Genomic DNA, 23,901 nt, shown 5'->3' with positions numbered 1-23,901 from the left:
AATCTACAACCAAAATAAAAATATGCATTAGCACCAATATATATAGTACTTTAGCTGCTAACAGATCTGTATAGATCAAGGGAAGAGCAAGACCTACATTAACAGGTGCAGTCAAATAGGTGTCGAGGGGACGCATGATGTAGTCCGCGGGTAGGTTTTATCGTCTTGGCATGAAGGTCCAAACAAACAGCAGCAAAGGAAAATACATCAATCAGTTGCCTAACAAAATTTTCCTTACATTTGATCATTAACGGGTAGCGAGGGAAAATGACGTACCCAGAGAGAGAATCGTTCAAAACACAGCAACACCTAGCTGCTTGTTGTTTATAGTCAAGTTAGTGATTCTCTTGTCACTAGCACCATGTCCTTCACCATAGAACTGACTTCACTACTAGAGAACTCGGTATTAGTACTGGTTCATAGACTGCATATCTCCTAAAAATGCATCCGGGATTAATCTGTCGAGATAAAGAGGGGGTCTTTTATCACGGGTCCCTCAACCGGGATATAAAACCCTCCTTTAATCCCAATTTGTAAAATCAATCGGGACTAATGGGGCTGCCACGCCAAGCGGTGGACAGACCCCTTTAGTCTCGGTTGGTGTTACAAATCGAGACTAAAGTGCGTGCGTATAGCACCATGCAGGCACCTGCTTGGTGTCTATAATTTCGTGCATATCTCACGTACCCCTATAGTTAACCGTTAGTAGTTGAGAACTTTTTTTTATAATAAAATCAATCAAACTACTATTTAAACGAATCAAACAATTATTTAAATGAATCAAACAAGTATTTATACAAATACTATACAATTCTTAGCGTACTATATATATATACAAATCTAATTAGCGTACGTATTACATATATATACAAACTAAATCAAACTATATATATATATATATCTACGATGATCTTCCCGTCGAGGTGCGGGGAGCGTCTAATTTTTGTCCATCGTAATGAAAATCTTCTTGTGGATTTACCACCTCGTTCACCAGGAATCCAATGAGATCTTCACATATTGTCACTACTCTTTCCTTCTTCAAGAGTCCCAATTGAATATTCCACATTTATAATTTGGATACATATATGTGAATTTTACACGAACAATTATAGAAAATAAATAACTATTAATAGTTTTATTTTACATATTTTAAATTCGTGCTCCGTGGCCTTGATGGTCTTGGGTCCCAATAAATTGTGCATGTGCTCACAGACATAGTAGCCATATAGATTATCATTCCCAGGTTCCTGTCTTAAGCACTGTTGTGGGGAAAAATAATTAAGTTATTAAATATTCGTGCTATAGAATGTATAAAATGTGCAGACTTCATACGTACCGGGAAGTCTGTTCTCCATGTAAGTTTTTCTTTGAATTGACCTGATCTGTCTGCCCTGATGAATTCTCTCCATGCTTTGCAGATTAAAATAATGAATGATATAGTGTTAGGTGAAAATTTAGGAAATAAAATTTTGTATAGAGATAGAGGTCCAGAATTATTACATGTCTAGCATGTGTTGCACGTCTTGGTACTCCTTCGGATCTCTCCTCAACGAATTGAAGACAGTGACGTGACTTCGATCAATGTTAATAATAATGAGGATCCAGTGGGAGCTGCATACGTAAATGTTCATATATATCAGGTAAGGAAAAAGAAAACGAATATAGACGGTATACACACACTTACTTGAAGTTGTATGGAAGTAGTATGCGATCCTTTAATTTTTGTCTATCTAAGGAATTGTATACTGCCAGCAACATTTTGTCTGGAAAATCTCATATCTGGGCTTGGTTCACTATGGATGGATCCATGAAGCCAATATGGAGGTACGCTTCATGTCTGCACGTCCGAATTAGAATCCTACATAAAATGGAAGACGAAGTTAATTAGTACGGCGACACATGCACAACAAAATGATATGAGCCAAAATTTACATGTACATATAAATGGACACTTACAGAGTCCAGGCGCTCATCAGAGAGACGTCTAGGGCACCATGATGGTACACTTCATATATATCCTTGAATCATAGCCACAGAACTGCCTCACCTTCGCCGTGAAAATCTATCGGTTTTATCCAAAGGCCCAACATCTCCCTCTCATCGGCAGACAACTTCATTTACCATTGATGAAATTCGTACATCTTCGTTGATAGCTTCATTAGCGAATCAGGGCTAACCATAGGCTTGCCTAGCTCAAAGGTCCATTTCGGTTCACTTGGCGGTGCAACTAGCAGCTCGACTTTTTTCCTTTTTTTCTTCTCATCAACCTTTACTAATGCCCATTCATAGTTCGATAGTTGTGGTTGACTCTTCTTGGCTTGTTCTTGTGTCTTGATGAATTTATATAATTCTCTTCGATCTACTGACGGAGGCTCCATCTCCCTTGCTTTTCTTAATTCCCTTTATTCCCTCAACCACTCACTAGCTTGTACTTGGATTTCGATCCAGCGTTCCTCATGAGTCATTGCCTCCCAGCGTTCCTCAGGAGTCACCTCAGGCTCCTTTGTTTTCTTCTTACGCTGTCTTTGCTTGGGAGGCGGTAGTCATGACTTCTTAAATGGTGCTCTTAGTCCCGGCGAAGGTGATCGTGGAGGGGTGTTGTTGGCGTCGTCATCGCTCCAACCACCAGGATGTGTTGGAGATGGAGACCTTGATCGTGGAGCAGGTTGTGGTGGAGATGATGGTCTGGATGTTTGAGGAGATGGTCGCTGCTGTGGATTTGCGAAGAGTGGTCTTGAGCTCTGAGGAGTTGCCTCCACGTGCGGGGATGATGATGTAGCGTTTGCGCCATAGAATGACCCCGTGAACCACTTCTCCTAGTGTTGTTGACCCGTCACCTGCTGGAAAGTCGAGCTCTACGCCTTCAAATTGGCTATTAGGGATTCTCTCTACGCCAACACTGGCATAGCTAGGTGGAATCTCCATGCCATGGCATGATTGATTTGGCAGGATTGACAATGCACTCCTGTACGCCACCTGAATATATAAAAGAAATGAAGTTCTTAAACTTCAAATTGCCAAAGCACTCCCGAGGCTCCGGTGCATAAATATTATGTATATATACGTACCTTAATGCTGAGGTTGCTGATCGGTGTATGCAGCTCACATGTGGTGCGTTGCGTGATGGCATCCACAGGGAATAGTTTCTCTTCCATGGGTAATCCTGGCGTATGTGGCTTAGGGAGCTCTGTGGATGCACAGCTGCTCCCGAGGTGTTGAGAAGAGCTGCCAACTGCGTCGGCCATTCGTCTACTGCCTCCCTCCTACATTCTTACTTCTACAGATTGCAGTTTGGATTCTATCATGCGCCGCCACCTCTCATCCTCTTGCTCCTTTCTTTGAATCTGGCCTGTGTACATGTCCAATGCCTCGGAATGCAAACTTTCATGGAACAAGCCCGAACCCTCGGGTACGTCCTAGGTGTTCGGGATTCCCGAGGGCCATTGTGAGCTCATCATTCACTAGCAATAATCTGCTCCATTAGATAACTTCTGACCTCATCATCTACCATCGATCTCAACTACTTCGTACATGAAATCATATATAGAAGAACCATGAAAAAAAATTTATTTCAACAAATTTACTATGCAAAATGTAATATAAAAATGTACTATGCAAAATGTAATATAAAAAATGTAACATACAAAATGTAATATACAAAATGTAATATACAAAATGTAACATACAAAATGTAATATAGAAAATGTACTAAATTTCAACTAATTTCTAAGCATTTCAACAAAAATTTGTAAACATTTGTACCAAAGTTCAATTAATTTCTAAGCATTAATTAGAAGTATATAACTATATTCCACAAACAATTGCAATGATCCAAACGGGACCTAAATGTATACAAAATTTATTTTGTATGTAATCTACCAAATTTCAAAAAATAATTTGATTCGGGAGGACGGCCGGAGTTGGAGGTGGGTGTGTCGGCGATGAGGAAGCACGGCGACGACGAGGGAGGCGGCCGGCCGGCTAGGGACGGGGATGGCAGTTGCGGCAACGGGGATAGCTATGACGACGGGGAAGAGGTGGCGCCAGCGTGCGATGAGGGGCACGCGCGGAGGTCGTAGGGACGGGGATGGACGCGCCGGCGGCGGCGACGGGGACGGAGGAGGAGGCCGGCGATGATTGCGAGCGAAGCTGATGGCGGCGGCGAAGGGGAGCGGCGATGGCGGAGGCTGACGACGGGCGGGACGAGGATGACGAGTGAAAATTTCACTAAGTGTTGGGCGGGGGGAGTATAGAATATAACTTTTATACAGGACCATCCTTTTTAACTCGGTTTGTAACTGAAACCGGGATTAAAGGACATTTAACCCCGGTTTCTAATACAAACCGAGATAAAAGGCCCCCCTTTTATCTCGGTTTATGATCACCCGTGATAAAAGACCCCTCTTTTATCTCGGTTTATGATCAACCGGGATACACGGTTACTTCAAGGTGGGAATCAAAAAGTCCCTTTTATCCCGGTTCTACTTTATAACCGGGATAAATGGGGGTCTTCTCCTGTTTTTCATCTCCCAACTGGTTTTTGGAAATTTATTTTATTTATGTTTTCACTGGATTTCAGGAAGCAAAAAATAAGATATTTACATATTTCAAACATGCAAAAATATATTAAATTAGCAAGTTTGTTTACAATAAGTTTTAACTAGTCATAAATTCTATACTATTTTTTTGCTCCTATTTTGAAATTTATTCTCGCCGATTGGAACTTGTAGGCATTGGATCTCGCCGGGTTTTGGTGGATTTCATGAAGCAAAAATTAAAATTTTACATATTTCAAAAATGCAAAAATATATTTAATTAGAAATTATATTTACAATAAGTTTTAATAACTCATTAATTCTACATTAGTTATATTACCTTCTTAAATAATTATTTTACTGCATCACTATCATCTATCATTAATCCCAGAGGGAAAAGAATCATTAATGCCTTATCGGACACACCATTTTTTGCCTTCCATTGCATAAATTCTAGTGTGGTACCCAGCTTTTTATGGTCTCCTTGGCAATCTAAGTATAGCAATTTCATGTGATCAACTATCATGCGCTACAACTTTGATGCTTCCTTCTGAGTTTTGCAATCTCTGTGTGCATCCCTAAGCATCTGACCGAGGTCATCAGTATGGCCATCTTCTGCAAACTCATCCTCATCAGCCTCACCCATTGTAGTATCTGCAAAAGCTTGGCCTATAGCACGATTCGGAATGTTGTCATCATCCTCCTCCTCTTCACCGTCTTCCATTACAACCCCTCTTTCGCCGTGATGGGTCCAAACCAAATAGTTAGGCGTGAAACCGTATCTAAACAAGTGGCTGTGAATGGTCCCCCACGAAGCCTTTGAATAGCACTTCTGGTTACTGCATTGGGCGCATGGATTACAATAAAATTATCCATCATATTGCAAAAATTTTAGATAGAAATACACAAATTAAAATTTCAGAAGCAAACAACATGATACACTATGACAAACTCAAATATTGCTGAAAGTTTACATAGAAATACACAAATTTAAACTTGAGAGCAACAACAACATGATACACTACGACAAACCATCCACTAAGTACTATCTATAAGGACTTCAAGAATCCTTGGGAAGCGAAGATGAAGGTTTCGCTGACGCAGCCTCATCATGTGGTTTATTTGTACCTCCTGCAATGGTAGTAGTTATAAGTGTACCTAAAACACCCGGGATTGGCGATGGAGCATAACGACCACCAAAAGGAGGTTCCTGACCTGCCGCAACAGCATCTTCATGACATCTTTGCAAATAACGAAGCATTGCTTTCTCCCACGCACTCATTTTCTTCGGCTTATCGTGAGGGCCAACTATGGTTTTCCCCTTGCCGGGAGAGGAATGATCTCCCCCACCATCACCACTACATCCAGCATCAGAAGCCATCTCTATGTACCACAAATTTATTTAGCTCATATTTAATTTACAAATAACTAAACTATTAAAAAATTCAATATTTCCCACATAATTTACTTATTCTAAAAATGGCTAATTCCATACCTTTATCTAAAAAGTACTAAAGTATGAAATTACACCTACAAATTATATGGCTAATTTATAAATATTAAAAAACACATTTACTCTAATTTTTTCCTAATACATAAAATTGAAATAATCTCAATTCTACCTTACATTTACTGTCCATTCTCCCTCACATTCAAACTATCCATCACATTGTAGCTCAAAAACATGTATAAATACAAATCCTCTACAGGCTTAACAACAAACAAACTTATTTTTCTCCCTTTCTAAAGTATAGAACAAAGCTTAACAACAATAAATGAATGGAGCATGAAGTAGCTAACCTTCACAACACTTTGGATGAGTGAAATCCCCACGGAAATGAGGAAAAAAATTTCAGCATCACCTCCCCTAGGCTTGCTTCAGCATCGTGGAGAGGATGAGCTTCTCTGTCTTTGTGGAGTGAAGTGGCTCGAGCTGGAGGAGAGGAGGAGGAAGAAAGGGTACTTGTAGATAAGATTTTGTCCCGGTTAGTAAATCCAACCGGGACAAAAGATTAGAGCTTTTGTCCCGGTTGGTGGTTACTCCCGGTTGGTAACACCAACCGAGACAAAAGCTCCAACCTCTCTTCCCTCTCCTTGGGCCGAAATCCCTCCTCTCTTTCCTTCCTTCCTTCTTCCAGCCGCATGGGACCAATCTACCCCGCCGACCCATCTTCTTTTTTTCCCCTCTCTTTTCACCTTGCGCCGGCCCAGCTCCCCTTCCTTTTCTCTTTGGGCTGCCACCTCTCTCTCTTTTCCTCCCCACCAGCCGGCCCAACTGGCCTGCTACCCCTCCATCTTCCACCTCCAACGCCTGAAATGCTAGAGACAGGCGCACGGGTGCCGTGCGCCCCCCTGTGCGCCGCCGGCCGGGGCCCCCTCGCCTCCCGGCGTCCCTCGGCCTCCCGAGCCCCTCCACAACCTCGCGACATCTCCCCTCCCCCACTCCCGGTCTCAAACTGCCACCCCCTCTTTTCCTCTCCCCGAAAATGGCCGCACAAAGCTTCAAGGCCATTAATGGTCGGCTGGCTCTCGATCTCTCCCTGGAGCCCTCTCCGCTCCCATCCGCGCCCTATAAAAGCCGCCAATCAACTCGCTCGGAGTTTCTCTTTCCGTTTTGCTACTCACCCGTCACTCTCTCGCACCGTCGCACCGCCACCCAAGTTCTTGCCATCGCCGTCAAGCTTCTATTTTCTCTAGTTCGCCGCGTTGGTGAGCCTCTCTCCTTTCTTTCCCTCCCTCTCTCCCTCCTCTCCCCCACCGGGGCGCCGCCGCCCGCGCCGGCGAGATCGCCGCTGGCGAGGCCTCCGCCCACGCCAGCGAGGTCCCTTCCCGTCGGCCATGCCCAAGCGCATGCCTGTTTCTGGAGAAAGGAAGAAGAAGATAAGATGTTTTGCGATCTAGTCCCTGAACTCTCTGTTATTCCTTTTACTTAATTCTTGTGTCTTGTAAATCTTCCAGAGAAGCCCCTAAAGTTCCTGTATTCTTTTATTTGAACCGAGCCATGTTATCTTGTAGATCTAACCCTATGTTTCTCTATTTTCGCATGTACTGTTAAGTATATATTTCAAAAATTCCTTGCTAGTCCCTGAAGTTTATAGTTAATTCTATTTTAGCCCCTGAAACTTGTTTATCTCATATCTTCTTCGTTTTAAATCCGATTTCAGCGATTCTCGCGCTCACGCGATCGTCTCTGCATGAACGTTAGTTTTAGGAGTTTTTTGTAAGCCTTTGCATGTGTTTGTTGTACTGTTTTACTTATTCTTTGTTTGATTGCCTTGTGTGATCGTGTAGACGACATGACGTTTGCGGAGGAGCAAGTCCAAGAGCAGCCACCGTTCAAAGAAGAGTACTCCCAATTTGCCGAGGAAGGCAAGTGGCCTTCTCCCCCTGCATGTTCTTTTTGTCCCAATAATATCATGATTAAACACTTTATTTATTTCTTGTATGTGCATAAGTTTGATGGGAATGCCTATTAAGGACTTACCTAGTTTTAATCCTTATTCCTTGAAAACCTGTTTAATCATGTTGGGTAGACTTGCTAGTCGCTTAATTTGGGTTGGTAATGTTCTAATCATGAAAGATGTTAATCATGCTTTATTTATGTTGCTATACGTGTTTAATTGCAAGAACACTTGTTTTAATCGGAACATGGAGAACCACCCAAGAAAATAGTACAACCACAACATCACATGGCTCTGATCTTAGCCGAATAATTAGGCATGTGGTTAGCTGGTGGCTTTACCGAAAGGGCAAGGAGGGGGAAGGTGTTGGGTGCACGATCCGGAGCAGTAGCCTTCGCTAAGGTGCTATCTCATTAACGGGTTGTGGTTCGCATCGCTACTGAAACTCTAGCGGGCTACTAGTTATCTGCGTGTCTTTGTAAAGGCTTCGTAGTGGACCCCCCAGCCACTCACAAAAGGAAGTGTTTAAGGGCTTTGCAAACCCAAGCGACACGGGGGACCACGAGTTGTGGGTAAAGTGTACAACCTCTACAGAGTGAAAACTGGTATTCAGCCATGCTCACGGTTAAGAGTGGCTTGGACCTTCACATGATAATTAAACTTAAAGATGAGAATTAACTGTGTTACCTTTACCTTTGGGTTAATGTTAATATTATATGCTTAAGTGGGTTGGTATAAACTTACATCTAGTAATTAGGTGTTACTAATAAAATTTGACCAATTAAAATGCTAACCGCTTAAAGCCTTGAGCCATTCCTTGTAAGCCTTGCATGTTTCCCCCACCTGCTGATTACCAACCATAAGTGTACTCACCCTTGCCCAAACATTGTTCAGAAGCTTGTGACGACGGGGAGTTCTTCGACGACTTCGAGGAGTTCTAGGCAGGTGTTCCCCAGTCAAGCCTGTGGAGAAGCTGCGTTGTGTGTGTGTGCGTGTTAAGTTATCGGTGAACGATAAAGACCTTCGTGTCTATCACGCTAAGTGTAATAAAGTTCCTACTGGTTTATGTACATTTTTGAGCACTGTCTTTGATGTATTCACTGATGACGTTAACATATGTGTGAGAACGGATCCTGGCACACATATGCGATGCATTCGGTTTTGTCCAGAAACTGGGTGTGACCGGCAGTAAAACGTTTATCCCGGTTGGTAACTCCAACCGGGACAAAAGGTTGGATCTTTTGTCCCGGTTGGTGGCTCCAACCGGGGGTAAAGGGTGGCGCCGTCGGTGCCCGGAAACTAGCCATTTTAACCGAGACTAAAGGGTGGCCTGTAGTCCCGGTTGCAAAAAAAGAACCGAGAGTAAAGGTGCACCTCATTCCAGCCTACCGTGGCGCACCTCCTTTTCTCCCGGGCCGAAATTAAACCTAGACTAAAGGGGGTGGGATCTAAAGTCAGTTCTCTAGTAGTGCTTGAACTCAGATCAATCATGGGCTCATCCAGTGGTGCCTCACCTAAGATGTTTGCATAGACCTGTACAACAAGACAATGAATGGCTTACAACAAACACAAACACAAGCAAATCATGAATGGTTCCTATTTGAAAAGCATAATGGCCAGATAAACATCAGAAGAGGACAAGTATATGACACAAAAGGAATACAAATACAGGGCATACCAGAGTTTAGAGATAAAACTACTAATATCTCTAATTCTCTAGTTCTCTAATCTCTTAGTCTATACTCTCTACAAGATAAAACTACTAGAGCATATCAGAGTTAAGAGATTCTATCAAACTCCAAAGGATTCCAAGTGGCGCTACAAGTAGAAAACACTCACAACATACTGAATATCTAGCACTGTACTTCCCTTTCTATTTTTCCAATTCATTTAAACAAACATAAAAGGAGGTTTACCACTATGAAATAAACTTCTTTCCCACTGGAAAAAATAAATGAATATCATATAAGCACAACAGGAGCCAAAATAACCACAGATTCCAGCATCAGTATTATCTACCACAGATACAAGAAAAAGATTGTTGTGAAGATAGATGCCATCACAACATGTAGCCACAAATTAACACATAAGGATGCAGCCACAAATTTCAGTAACCTATCACTAACTGATTTGGATCTAAAGAAATTTCAATGAGCCTGCAACCCAGCAGCAGCTCAGCAGCCCCCATGTGGTCCATACCCTAGATTGGGATGTAAAGAAATCAGGGGAAAATCAGAAAACAAATGAGAGAGAGGGAGGGAGATGAGAGAGCGAGCCACATACGCATCAGGATGTGCAGGAGGCGGACGGGAAGTAAATGATGTCACCGCCGAGCTTGGATCTAAAATCAGCAAGTCAAAAATCTCACTTGGAGGTGCTAAGTTTGGTGTGGGAGCAGGAAGAATAGAAGGGGGCGATGGGCGTGGAGGTGGGTCGCTGCTGGCCATGGAAGGGCCCTGCGCGACTCCAACATGAGCCTACCAGGGAGGCAGCCTCCACCTTGGCTGCCTGTACACTACGGCCCCTAGTTGGCTGGCTGAGGGACGTAACTCCGGGTCTCGGTATGGCTTTGTACTCGACTTGTCGGTATCCTATCTTTAAAGAGTATGGTTGTTATGCTATTTCAGTAGTATATTATGCCATGTCCTATGCTTTATTAAGTTATACTCATAGGCTCAGGCTGAATCTATGTTACCGCATCGGTTCGTTGCGCCTTCGGGCTTGCTCTCGTTCTATGCCTATCGATCATCATGGCCGGGGTTCTGGAGGGGCTAGAGTAGTGATCACATGTACGAGCATGGTGCTCGGGCGCATTGGGATCCATCAAATATGACTGTGCCCCACGGTCTGAGGGGTAGGCGGCAGGTGGTGACAGCCCTGTCCATCCTTGTAGTCCCCCACGTACAGATATAGTGTAGGAGTTCTGAAAGATACCTTGCCTTGGCAGACCAAGGACGGGTATTCTCCCCGTAATGCTGTATGCCTAGACTTAGGTATGATCATGTGCTTGTATGACCTTTGCTAGTACAAATAGATTCCATTAGGGCCTCTTCTATGCCTTGCTCTCGCTAACCTTAAGCTTATTCTTTTATTCTTTATTCTTGAGATTGGCTCATGTGTGTGTCACATTACCCTCATATAATTATCATGGCTTACCTGTATGAACATTGGTCTATTAGTTAAGCTGATGATCCTGGATATGTATCCGGTAAATCCTTTAATACCAATGCCATCCTTTGGAAAAATATAAATAACGATACTTTGAATACTCTCCGAGTAAAATCCTACAACGGTATATCCGTGCGCTTGCAGATTTATTCTTAACGTTAAGTAATACCAACACTCTATCATTTGGACACTTGAATACCATAGAATAATCCTAGATACCGTAGCTTGGTCACTTGAATACCACTATTTGGATACGAAAAAATACCATCATTTGGATCACCTGAATATCATGATTTGGCCCTTGCTTTGGTTTGGTTTGCATACTTGGAACCTAGAAAACCTACAAGATATATGCTAGACAAGCCATTAGTCCCAATGACTACCAAAATTACAAACAATAGCCTAATGAGGTCACGTTCTTACAGAACCATTACGTTATTTTCTTCCATTCCTGTAGCAGATCGTGAATGCGTGAGTAGTAAATTATTAATCCTGACGATGCCACTATGCAAGCTGGACAACGCCTCGTTATAAAATACAAAAATGAAGTGGTCTGCACGGTTCGGCCGACATGGCTAAATGGGCCTGTGCAACTTGTAAGACGCCATCGGGCTAAAACTCGTGATCTTTGACAAATTTTCAGATAGCTGCCAGGTACGCAGTTCTATATGCCTGACAAAAACCATCAAATTAAACGTAGGTGCCAGGAGATAAGATCCGGACAGCACCCTGGATTTCGGTGAGGGTGTATCGTCAGATCGTGGAATCGTTTAGTACATTCTTTATTATTGAGCTGTGCTCCTATCTGGCGATTCCGCGATTGATCTGAAAGTAGGCAGGTGCACCATGCATGTCTTCGTATTCCTATGTATGGAAAGTTATTTTTAATCATGTACTTCCTGTTCTAAATCATAGGTTGTTCTTTTAAATTATAGACTTTGTTATGGACTTAAATATACTTTATATCTAAATGCATAATAATATCTATGCATCTAGAAAATCTAAAACAAACTATAATTTGGGACGGAAGGAGTACTCTAATACATATATATGGAAGGGTCATGGTGCCCTCCAGTTTCCACAACGTGATGTGATGCATAAGTGGCTTGCTTTATCGCTTTTCCCTAGGGAAGATGTTCAACCTGTTCGTAATGATGAGCTTAAAATTCTCTTCGCCATGGTTAGAACATTTTAAGATGACTGGTCCTATTGAGTGTACCTCTTTGATTACTCGCATTGTTTCCAAAGTTGGGGCGTTATATGGTATTGCAATTCCTTACATTTAGACGCCCTGCACTATCATTGATGAAGCATATCTTATTCAAGGTCACATTCTTAAGCATGATGCAAACCAGTCACTTGTATTTTTCTTCCCCGGCAATGCAAATGAAATCCTGTTACCTAACCCGGGGCTTTATTTTTATAAGTGTCAGGAGCTAACCCTTTCTCTTATGCCACAAGAGGAAGCTCGCAGGAGTAGTGTTTCTGGCAGGGTAACTCGGAGCAGGTCCAGGAATGAAGCCACAATCTCATAGTACCAGCCCCCGCAATACTAGCACGTTATGCAGCAGATGTACCAGGCAGGGTGGGTTCCAGCCAGGCAGATGCCAAGGTTTGCACCCAAGTATCAGCCAGGTTGGGACCAACCACCATAGCCACATGAAGCTGGAGGCTCGGGCTAACGAAGCAAAAGCAGCGCGGAGTGGGAACAAGGAGACCACGTGGATACCACACCTCTTCCAGCTCCAGTGGTCCGTCCCCACTATTTGGCACACGTCGATCCTTCTCAGCGAGAAGACACCATGACATCACGGACCTCAGCCGCCAGCTGAATGATCTCGACGTCCAGACAGGTGAAATCCAAAACACCATTAACACACATGTCCAAGGTTTTGCCATGTGGCAACAACAGGTTGGCACATAGTTCAATGCCATAAACACCTCACTGCAACAAAGCCACAACGACCTTCATGCCTACTTCCACTCCTAGAGGTACAAGCCCCATCCAGGCCAGTGAGCAAAAAACAAGCTTGGGGGAGGACACCCCCAAGAGAGGTAACTTGTATCTTGTATCTCTTCATTTCCTATCTCTGCATATTTACTTGCTTTCATATGTGTAGTAAGAATGCTTTAGTGCTGTGCCCCATTTCCTTCATATGCCTAGTTTACAACTTAGTATTGTCCCAAGTCTTGAGTTCGTTGGCTGCAGTTCATCCTAGAAGCTTGAATCGTGTGGGTTGCGAGTGCAGTCTAAGTTGTTGCATGATATGATATGGTACAATAGAGTTTGCTATGATCTTGTTCCAAGTGAAACATGACATCCAGAGTTATATTTCCAAAATCGTAAATAATAAAGTTCCTCAATGATGATAAAATGTCCTACCAAAGCCATATGATGTTACCTTGCACAAACCGTACACAGATGTTACTTGCTATCACATTGAGCAGTGTCAAATTATTGTGACCCTTGTTGGTTCTCGTCATGCTTTCATTATCAAGATCACATAAACTCCGCATACATTCACGCTGACTTCTACATTGGAAGTTACGCAAAAATATGCCTTCCACCCACATAAATATACTCCATCCCTATGACATGACTCCCCTCTATTCATCCTGCAAAAGATATGGGCTATGCAAAAAGAAGAAAAAGAGAGAAGAAATAAATATCCATGCTCAAGTAGCATGAGAGAAAAAAAGAAGAGAAGAAGAAAGAGAAGATGAAACATAAAGAAAAGATAGCCCATATCCAACAAAAAGAAATAAAATAGGGAGTCATGCAAAAAGGAGTTCAAATAAAATTCCACCAAAAATTCCACACACATGCACTTAATTAGAATGTATGTATTGCATCTCCTCGGACCCACTCTTTAACTTTGCAAAATTACGTGATGCAAGTATGCCTCATTTCACATGCTACCCAAAATGCCACAAAAAGCCTATTAAATGTAGGATGGAAAAGGAGGCAACTCATGCCTTGGTGAGGACTATACACATTGAGCGATCAAGAGAATCATATGAGGAACTTGTTTTCCTTTCAAAAATTTATCAAAAATCCCCGAAAAGAAAGTTGAACAAGGAGTAAGAAAATGTTGACTTTATACAACCGTTCTATCATGCAACCGCCCAAGACAAGGAAAAAGCCAAAAGCCCCATGGGACTAAGGTAAAAAGGGTGGACAATGCCAACTTATTCAATTTAAGGAAGAGTCTTTTGCTGTACACATGGTACATGAAAGAAACAAGGCATTGTAGCAACTCCTGATCAACAACCAAAGTCTTAGCTTTTGCTCAGGATGAGCAAAGGACAAGCTTGGGGGAGTTTGTTGACAGTCCTTATATAAAAATTCGACCATCACACTACTCAAAGAATAAAGGAAAACTAATATTCCTTACTCGCATAGAGGAAACGTGCGCAAACGCTGATGAAACACACAGAAGAACACTTAACGCGTACACGATGGTTAAGAGGGTCCACATGCCAGAGCAAATCAGCCCAATCCATTGTGGGTCCACGAGAAAAAGGACCAAGGCCCACCAGAAAGCCCACCACGCAAAGCTGGCTAGGAACCGGCCCAGCCTAGGGTTGGCCAAACCCCAGGTCCAACCGAACCTAGACTAGCAGTTCCTGCCCTCATCCTCCACGTGGCGGTACCTAGTTGACTAAGGATGGCGGTGGGAGAAGATTCCCTATGGATGCCTCCCGGGAACCACCCTCAACCACCTATAAAAGTAGGAGGCCCCCTCTCATACACACCACACGTGAAGCCTCTCTCCCTCTCTCTCCCTTGCTACTCGTGTAATCCTTAGGCTAGTGGAGCTAGACTAAAGCTGAATTCTTGTAGTGCTAAGCTAGTCTTTAGGTCAGTTAGGGACATAACCTCCGGGTCTCGGTACGGCTTTGTACTCGACTTGTTGGTATCCTATCTATAAAGAGTATGGTTGTTATGCTATTTCAGTAGTATATTAGGCCATGTCCTATGGTTTATTAAGTTATACTCATAGGCTTAGGCTAAATCTATGTTACCGCATCAGTTCATTGCACCTTCGGGCTTGCTCTAGTTCTATGCCTATTGATCATCATGGTCGGGGTTCTGGAGGGACTAGAGTAGTGATCACGAGTACGAGCATGGTGCTCGGGCGCGTTGGGATCCATCAAATATGACTGTGCCCCATGGTCTGAGGGGTAGGTGGCAGGTGGTGGCAGCCTTATCCATCCCTTGTAGTCCCCCACATACTGATATAGTATAGAAGTTCTGAAAGATACCTTGCCTTGGCAGATCAAGGACGAGTATTCTCCCCGTAATGCTATGTGCCTAGACTTAGCTACGATTATGTGCTTGTAGGACCTTTGCTAGTACAAATAGATTCCATTAGGGCCTCTTTTATGCATTGCTCCCGCTAACCTTAAGCTTATTCTTTTATTCTTTATTCTTGAGATTGGTTTATGTGTGCGTCACATTACCCTCATATAATTATCATGGCTTACCTCTGTACGAACATTAGTCTATTAGTTAAGCTTATGATCCTGGATATGTATCCGATAAATCCTTTAATACCAATGCCATCCTTTGAAAAAATATAAATAACGATACCTTGAATACTCTTCGGGTGAAATCCTACAACGGTATATCCGTACGCTTGCAGATTTATTCTTAACGTTAAAAAATACCAACACTCTATCATTTGGACACTTGAATACCATTGAATAATCCTAGATACCGTAGCTTGGTCACTTGAATACAACCATTTGGATACGAAAAAATACCATCATTTGGATCACTTGAATATCATGATTTGGCCCCTTCCTTGGTTTGGTTTGCATACTTGGAACCTAGAAAATCTACAAGATACATGCTAGACAAGCCATTAGTCCCAATGACTACCAAAATTAGAAACAATAGCCTAATGAGGTCATGTTCTTACGGAACCATTACATTATTTTCTTCTTAGCAGATCGTGAATGCGTGAGGAGTAAATTATTAATCCTGACGATGCCACTATGCAAGCTGAACAACGCCTCGTTATAAAATACAAAAATGAAGTGGTCTGCACGGTTCGGCCGACATGGCCAAATGGGCCTGTGCAAACTTGTAAGACGCCATCGGGCTAAAACTCGTGATCTTTGTGACAAATTTTCAGATCGCTGCCAGGTACGCAGTTCTATATACCTGACAAAAACCATCAAATTAAGCGTAGCTGCCAAGAGATAAGATCCGGACAGCACCCTGGATTTCGGTATCGTCAGATCGTGGAATCGTTTAGTACATTCTTTCTTATTGAGCTGTGCTCCTATCTGGCGATTCCGCGATTGATCTGAAAGTAGGCAGGTGCACCATGCATGTCTTCCTATTCCTATGTATGGAAAGTTCTTTTTTTAACCATGTACTTCCTGTTCTAAATCACAGATCGTTTTGATTTTTTAAACCATAAACTTTGTTATGCACTTAAATATAATTTATGTATACATACTTTATGTATACTTTATATCTAAATGTATAATACTATCTATACATCTAGAAAATTTTAAACGGCTTATAGGACCGAAGGACTACTCCTGCATATATAGAAGGGTCATGGTGCCCTCCAGTTTCCACGATGTGATGAACCCATTGGTGGAAGGCATATCATGAGGATGGAGCGTGACTTCCATATGGTGGAAGGAGATGGAGAAACCAGCTACACCACTAACTCCAGACTTCAAGTTTGTACCTGGAATTCCCTATTTCTCTCTTAGCAAACATGCGTGATAAAAAGTACTCTCCATCTTACCTTTCTATTTTTTCCGTCTGTATGTCCTAGCAAAAAGCTTTGTTCGAGACTAAATCAGTGCTCCAGGAGGCTGTGAGACAAGTTTGCTCTGCTCTCCTCCCTCCAAATCTGGTGGTTTGTGACCTAGGCTGCGGTCCGGGTGACAACACACTCATCTTCCTCTCGGAGGTGATCAAAGCCAGTAGCAGCCATAATGTGCCGGAGATCCAATTCTTCCTCAATGATCTGCCGGGCAACGACTTCAGCCATGTGTTCCGATCAGCTGAACGGTTCAAGAGCTCAGTTACAGCATATCACAAGGGAGAAAGACGGCTTCCGTTCCATATTGCTGGGCTATCCGGGTCCTACTACACTAGGCTTTTCCCTTCCCAAAGCGTTCATCTCTTTCACTCATCTTATAGCCTCCATTGGCGTTCTCAGGTACAATTCAGGCTGAGTAATTTATTTTTTTATACTCCCTCCGTTCCAAATTGTTAGTCGTTTTGGTATTTCTAGATTCATAGAGTTTACTATGCACCTAAATATACACTTATGTCTAGATATATAGTAAAAGTTATGAATCTAGAAATGTCAAAACAACCTACAATTTGGGATTGAGGGAGTACATATTCTTTCTTGATCATCAATGTGCTAAGAAGATTGGCACTGTATGCCATTCAGCTTCCTGATGGGTTAGACGGCAACAAGAGAAACATTTACATTGCAAAGGCCACACCACTGTCTGTGGTGAAACTGTACCAAGAGCAATTTCAGAAGGACTTGATGTTATTCCTTCAGCTGCGGTATGATGAACTAGTGGTTGGCGGGCAAATGGTTCTGACTTTTCTTGGGAGGAAGGAAGAGGATGTATACAGTGGCAATTTGAACTATGTTTACGGACTACTCGCACAATCTCTTCAGTCTCTTGTTGAGAAGGTATATATGTTATAATGCAAAAATATAGTAGTATGCAGTATGTAAAAATTCGTATGACTACTATTCTTGGAGTAGAATGCAAACGATTATAAATCAGTTCAGTAAAATCTATGGTTGCTTTATTTCAGTAAAATCTATGGTTGCTTTATTTTGAGGAAAGAAGAGTTAATCTTGGAACTAAGCTCACTTTAATGTATATATATCTTGTAAAAGGGCCTCGTGGAGGAAGATAAACTGAACTCGTTCAACCTACCAATCTATGGGGCGTCCATTGATGAAGTGAAGGCAGCTATCAAGCAGACTGGGCTGTTTGACTTCAATGAATTTAAACTATTTGAGTCAAACTGGGATCCTTATGACGACTCTGAAGATGACAATGTGCAAGATAACATCCAGAGTGGGGTGAATGTCGCAAAGTGCATAAGGGCTGTGATGGAAACTCTTTTTGTAAGCCACTTCGGTGAATCCATTCTTGATGCCCTCTTCAAAGAATATGCAAGCAAGGTAGCAGAGTATCTGGAAAGGGACAAGGCCAAGTACTTAGTCATTGTCCTGTCCTTGCAAAGAAGATAGGCATACTGCACATGTTATTGATCTTTCCCATCTTTATCTTCGTGTATTTTAGTTTCATTGATTTTGTGGTATGATAATTTGATTGTTCGCAAAGCAATTTTGAGATGTTACCATGGTATATTAATATGTTATGTTTCTTGCAAAACAAGAATATTAATATTCTAGGTGTTCGTGTTCCCGTCGTACACTTCGAACTATCACTACTAGAGAAACGACCATTCATTCAATGTGTTAGTACCGGCCATATTTTGACCCTGTACTAATGCTAATATTAGTACCAAGTTCAAATCTTGGGGGTCCCCGGAAGCCTTTTAGTACTGGTTGGTGTGTTATGACCCGGTACTAAATGTTACTCCATGGTTACTTCAAAAGTAAGTATATCTAACTCTATCATATGTGATGTGTATGTGAGATGCTAAGGGTAAGGTTTGAGATTGTGAATTCGAATCTCACGTGCTGCGCATGCACATATGCAAAACAAATTAGAATAGGTACCATTAATACCAAGTTTTAGGAGCCAATATAGTGATACAAACAAATTAGAATAGGTAGCTTTTAGTACTGGGTTTTAGGTATATCAATACCGGTTATGAAACCAGTATTAAAGGAGGTTTGGGTCCAGTACTAAATGCCACTTCTCCAGCGGTGTATTCAAATTGTGACTTTAATTGTGGGTAATTATAGCTAGAGCAGTAGTATACATACCAATATAACATCTATTAGAACTTGCAAGTCGTCCTGACTCCCACAAAAACGGAGCAACACTCTTCATTTTTCTTGGTTCGAGCACATGAATACGGTTGTTGGGTTCGTGCGACGTACACGACTGGCCTTGGGGATTACCCCGTTATTTTTGTTACCCCTCGACAGAGATCACAGTTCTTTGTAGACTCTCAGTAAAGAATTTGAAATTCTCTTGTAGCACCTCGACCCAACAGAGATCACTGTCATTTGTAGACTTAAAAAATTCAAGGTACGGAGATGGAACTCCATCTCGTGAGGAGACCGGATCAGCTTCGTAGCAAGCAGAGCAGACGGCGGCCCAGTAAGTTGTTATCGATCTGCTTACGACTTGGTAGCGTGCGCCATGCAGCTTCGGTCTCTCTTGGTCACCTTGGTTTCTCCGTCTGCTCGACGCTAATGGTGCCTTCTATCTAACTTCTGGAGGCGGAGGCTGGTTAAGCTTCGTAACTTCAAAGCACATTACACTATGAGAAACTATTTAATATGTGACGAAACAAATATGTCAGGGTTCGTTGAAAAATCCTAATAAAGTAGTGTCTGTGACAATTTCAGATAACTTTATAAATTGAGCATCACAGATTAAATCGATCGATGTTTCTTCATAATCTTCATAGATCAGCACAATCTATGACGTTTCTTAACCATCATAAAACACTTTTAGGCCCGCGCAGCCAAGCCCAAGAGCAATATCAATGACGAAAATAAACGTCATAGCTGGTTGGTACCGACAACGTGAGCAATGACATGGCTGCTGATATCTATGTTGACGTGGCTGCTGATGTGCATGCCTACGTGGTTGCTGACGTGGCTGCTGATGTGTATGCTGACGTGGTGCTGAATTGTATTTCGGACCATAAACTTTTCAACCCATCAAAGAGGCCCATCAAATTTCAACCTAGTCAGTCCATTTATCATAGCAGCATTTCAGCCCAAAAGACATATAAAGTAAGTTTTCAGCCTATTTATCAAAATTACAGCATATTAGATTCAATATCTCATAATCTCAAAAAAAAAATCAATATCTCAGGTTACATTCAGAAGCACATCACAATAGCTGATTACATTATGTTTTCACCTTGCATCCACCAGACCTTCTCGTCAATAATCTACAACCAAAATAAAAATATGCATTAGCACCAATATATATAGTACTTTAGCTGCTAACATATCTGTATAGATCAAGGGAAGAGCAAGACCTACATTAACAGGTGCAGTCAAATAGGTGTCGAGGGGACGCATGATGTAGTCCGCGGGTAGGTTTTATCATCTTGGCATGAAGGTCCAAACAAACAGCAGCAAAAGAAAATACATCAATCAGTTGCCTCCTTACATTTGATCATTAACGGGTAGCGAGGGAAAATGACGTACCCAGAGAGAGAATCGTTCAAAACACAGCAACACCTAGCTGCTTGTTGTTTATAGTCAAGTTAGTGATTCTCTTGTCACTAGCACCATGTCCTTCACCATAGAACTGACTTCACTACTAGAGAACTCGGTATTAGTACCGGTTCATAGACTGCATATCTCCTAAAAATGCATCCGGGATTAATATGTCGAGATAAAGAGGGGGTCTTTTATCACGGGTCCCTCAACCGGGATATAAAACCCTCCTTTAATCCCAATTTGTAAAATCAATCGGGACTAATGGGGCTGCCACGCCAAGCGGTGGACAGACCCCTTTAGTCTCGGTTGGTGTTACAAATCGAGACTAAAGTGCGTGCGTATAGCACCATGCAGGCACCTGCTTGGTGTCTATAATTTCGTGCATATCTCACGTACCCCTATAGTTAACCGTTAGTAGTTGAGAACTTTTTTTATAATAAAATCAATCAAACTACTATTTAAACGAATCAAACAATTATTTAAATGAATCAAACAAGTATTTATACAAATACTATACAATTCTTAGCGTACTATATATATACAAATTTAATTAGCGTACATATTACATATATATACAAACTAAATCAAACTATATATATATATATATATATATACACACACACACGATGATCTTCCCGTCGAGGTGCGGGGAGCGTCTAATTTTTGTCCATCGTAATGAAAATCTTCTTGTGGATTTACCACCTCGTTCACCAGGAATCCAATGAGATCTTCACATATTGCCACTACTCTTTCCTTCTTCAAGAGTCCCAATTGAATATTCCACATTTGTAATTTGGATACATATATGTGAATTTTACACGAACAATTATAGAAAATAAATAACTATTAATAGTTTTATTTTACATACTTTAAATTCGTGCTCCGTGGCCTTGATGGTCTTGGGTCCCAATAAATTGTGCATGTGCTCATAGACATAGTAGCCATATAGATTATCATTCCCAGGTTCCTGTCTTAAGCACTGTTGTGGGGAAAAATAATTAAGTTATTAAATATTCGTGCTATAGAATGTATAAAATGTGCAGACTTCATACGTACCGGGAAGTCTGTTCTCCATGTAAGTTTTTCTTTGAATTGACCTGATCTGTCTGCCCTGATGAATTCTCTCCATGCTCTGCAGATTAAAATAATGAATGATATAGTGTTAGGTGAAAATTTAGGAAATAAAATTTTGTATAGAGATAGAGGTCCAGAATTATTACATGTCTAGCATGTGTGTGCAGTCTTGGTACTCCTTCGGATCTCTCCTCAACGAATTGAAGACAGTGACGTGACTTCGATCAATGTTAATAATAATGAGGATCCAGTGGGAGCTGCATACGTAAATGTTCATATATATCAGGTAAGGAAAAAGAAAACGAATATAGACGGTATACACACACTTACTTGAAGTTGTATGGAAGTAGTATGCGATCCTTTAATTTTTGTCTATCTAAGGAATTGTATACTGCCAGCAACGTTTTGTCTGGAAAATCTCATATCTGGGCTTGGTTCACTATGGATGGATCCATGAAGCCAATATGGAGGTACGCTTCATGTCTGCACGTCCGAATTAGCATCCTACATAAAATGGAAGACGAAGTTAATTAGTACGGCGACGCATGCACAAAAAAATGATATGAGCCAAAATTTACATGTACATATAAACGGACACTTACAGAGTCCAGGCGCTCATCAGAGAGACGTCTAGGGCACCATGATGGTACACTTCGTATATATCCTTGAATCGTAGCCACAGAACTGCCTCACCTTCGCCGTGAAAATCTATCGGTTTTATCTTAAGGCCCAACATCTCCCTCTCGTCGGCAGACGACTTCATGTACCATTGATGGAATTCGTACATCTTCGTTGATAGCTTCTTTAGCGAATCAGGGCTAACCATAGGCTTGCCTAGCTCAAAGGTCCATTTCGGTTCACTTGGCGGTGCAACTGGCAGCTCGACTTTTTTCCTTTTTTTCTTCTCATCAACCTTTACTAATGCCCATTCATAGTTCGATAGTAGTGGTTGACTCTTCTTGGCTTGTTCTTGTGTCTTGATGAATTTATATAATTCTCTTCGATCTAGTGACGGAGGCTCCATCTCCCTTGCTTTTCTTAATTCCCTCTGTTCCCTCAACCACTCACTAGCTTGTACTTGGATTTCGATCCAGCGTTCCTCATGAGTCATTGCCTCCCAGCGTTCCTCAGGAGTCACCTCAGGCTCCTTTGTTTTCTTCTTACGCTGTCTTGGCTTGGGAGGCGGTAGTCGTGACTTCTTAAATGGTGCTCTTAGTCCCGGCAAAGGTGATCGTGGAGGGGTGTTGTTGTCGTCGTCGTCGCTCCAACCACCAGGATGTGTTGGAGATGAAGACCTTGATCGTGGAGCAGGTTGCGGTGGAGATGATGGTCTGGATGTTTGAGGAGATGGTCGCTGCTGTGGATTTGCGAAGAGTGATCTTGAGCTCTGAGGAGGTGCCTCCACGCTGGGGATGATGATGTAGCGTTTGCGCCATAGAATGACCCCGTGAACCACTTCTCCTAGTGTTGTTGACCCGTCACCTGCTCGAAAGTCGAGCTCTAGGCCTTCAAATTGGCTATCAGGTGGAATCTCCATGCCATGGCATGATTGATTTGGCAGGATTGGCAATGCACTCCTGTACGCCACCTGAATATATAAAAGAAATGAAGTTCTTAAACTTCAAATTTCCAAAGCACTCCCGAGGCTCCGGTGCATAAATATTATGTATATATACGTACCTTAATGCTGAGGTTGCTGATTGGTGTATGCAGCTCACATGTGGTGCATTGCATGATGGCATCCACAGGGAATAGTTTCTCTTCCACGGGTAATCCTGACGTATGTGGCTTAGGGAGCTCTGTGGATGCACAGCTGCTCCCGAGGTGTTGATAAGAGCTGCCAACTGCGTCGGCCATTCGTCAACTGCCTCCCTCCTACATTCTTACTTCTACAGATTGCAGTTTGGATTCTATCATGTGCTGCCACCTCTCATCCTCTTGCTCCTTTCTTCGAATCTGGCTTGTGTACATGTCCAAGTTGCCTCGGAATGCAAACTTTCACGGAACAAGCCCGAACCCTCGGGTACGTCCTAGGTGTTCGGGATTCCCGAGGGCCATTGTGAGCTCATCATTCTCTCGGCACATCGTCAACGTCCCATCCTTAACATCTTTAATAATCTTGTCAAGCTTTGTGGCCGCTTCACGTAACAGGTCATCGAAGACCAGCGTCCCATCATCTAGGTTTATCTCACCTCCATGAGCGCAATACCAATTTTTCAATTGTTTGGGCCAATCAATTGTTCTTGGTACGATACCCCGCTCAATCAGGTCTTTTTCCATTTGATTCCATTTGGGAATTGCTTTGGCGTAACCACCTCGCCCTAGCTTATGATGGTA

General features: G+C 42.2%; 1 protein-coding gene across 1 annotated transcript; it reads left to right on the top strand.

Annotated features, from left to right (window-relative positions):
- Positions 1-16,688: 16,688 nt before the first annotated feature.
- Positions 16,689-18,470, top strand: LOC117854005 (anthranilate O-methyltransferase 1). Its single transcript, XM_034736286.2, has 4 exons — positions 16,689-16,807; positions 16,906-17,295; positions 17,536-17,790; positions 18,004-18,470. Exons 1-4 carry the CDS (start codon positions 16,733-16,735, stop codon positions 18,361-18,363), a joined length of 1,080 nt encoding a protein of 359 aa, XP_034592177.1. The 5' UTR covers positions 16,689-16,732; the 3' UTR covers positions 18,364-18,470.
- The last annotated feature ends 5,431 nt before the right edge of the window (positions 18,471-23,901 follow it).

The sequence above is a fragment of the Setaria viridis genome, chromosome 4 (assembly GCF_005286985.2).
Source record: "Setaria viridis chromosome 4, Setaria_viridis_v4.0, whole genome shotgun sequence".
Classification (NCBI taxonomy): domain Eukaryota; kingdom Viridiplantae; phylum Streptophyta; class Magnoliopsida; order Poales; family Poaceae; genus Setaria; species Setaria viridis.
Note: the sequence above shows the minus strand (reverse complement) of the source record. Positions and strands in the feature narration are given on the sequence as shown.

Coding starts and splice junctions, on each gene's coding strand:
- LOC117854005 (XM_034736286.2), top strand. CDS start 16,733: ATGAGGATGGAGCGTGACTTCCATATGGTGGAAGGAGATGGAGAAACC. Junction 17,296..17,535: donor GCCTCCATTGGCGTTCTCAG/GTACAATTCAGG, acceptor TATGCCATTCAG/CTTCCTGATGGGTTAGACGG. Junction 17,791..18,003: donor TTCAGTCTCTTGTTGAGAAG/GTATATATGTTA, acceptor ATCTTGTAAAAG/GGCCTCGTGGAGGAAGATAA.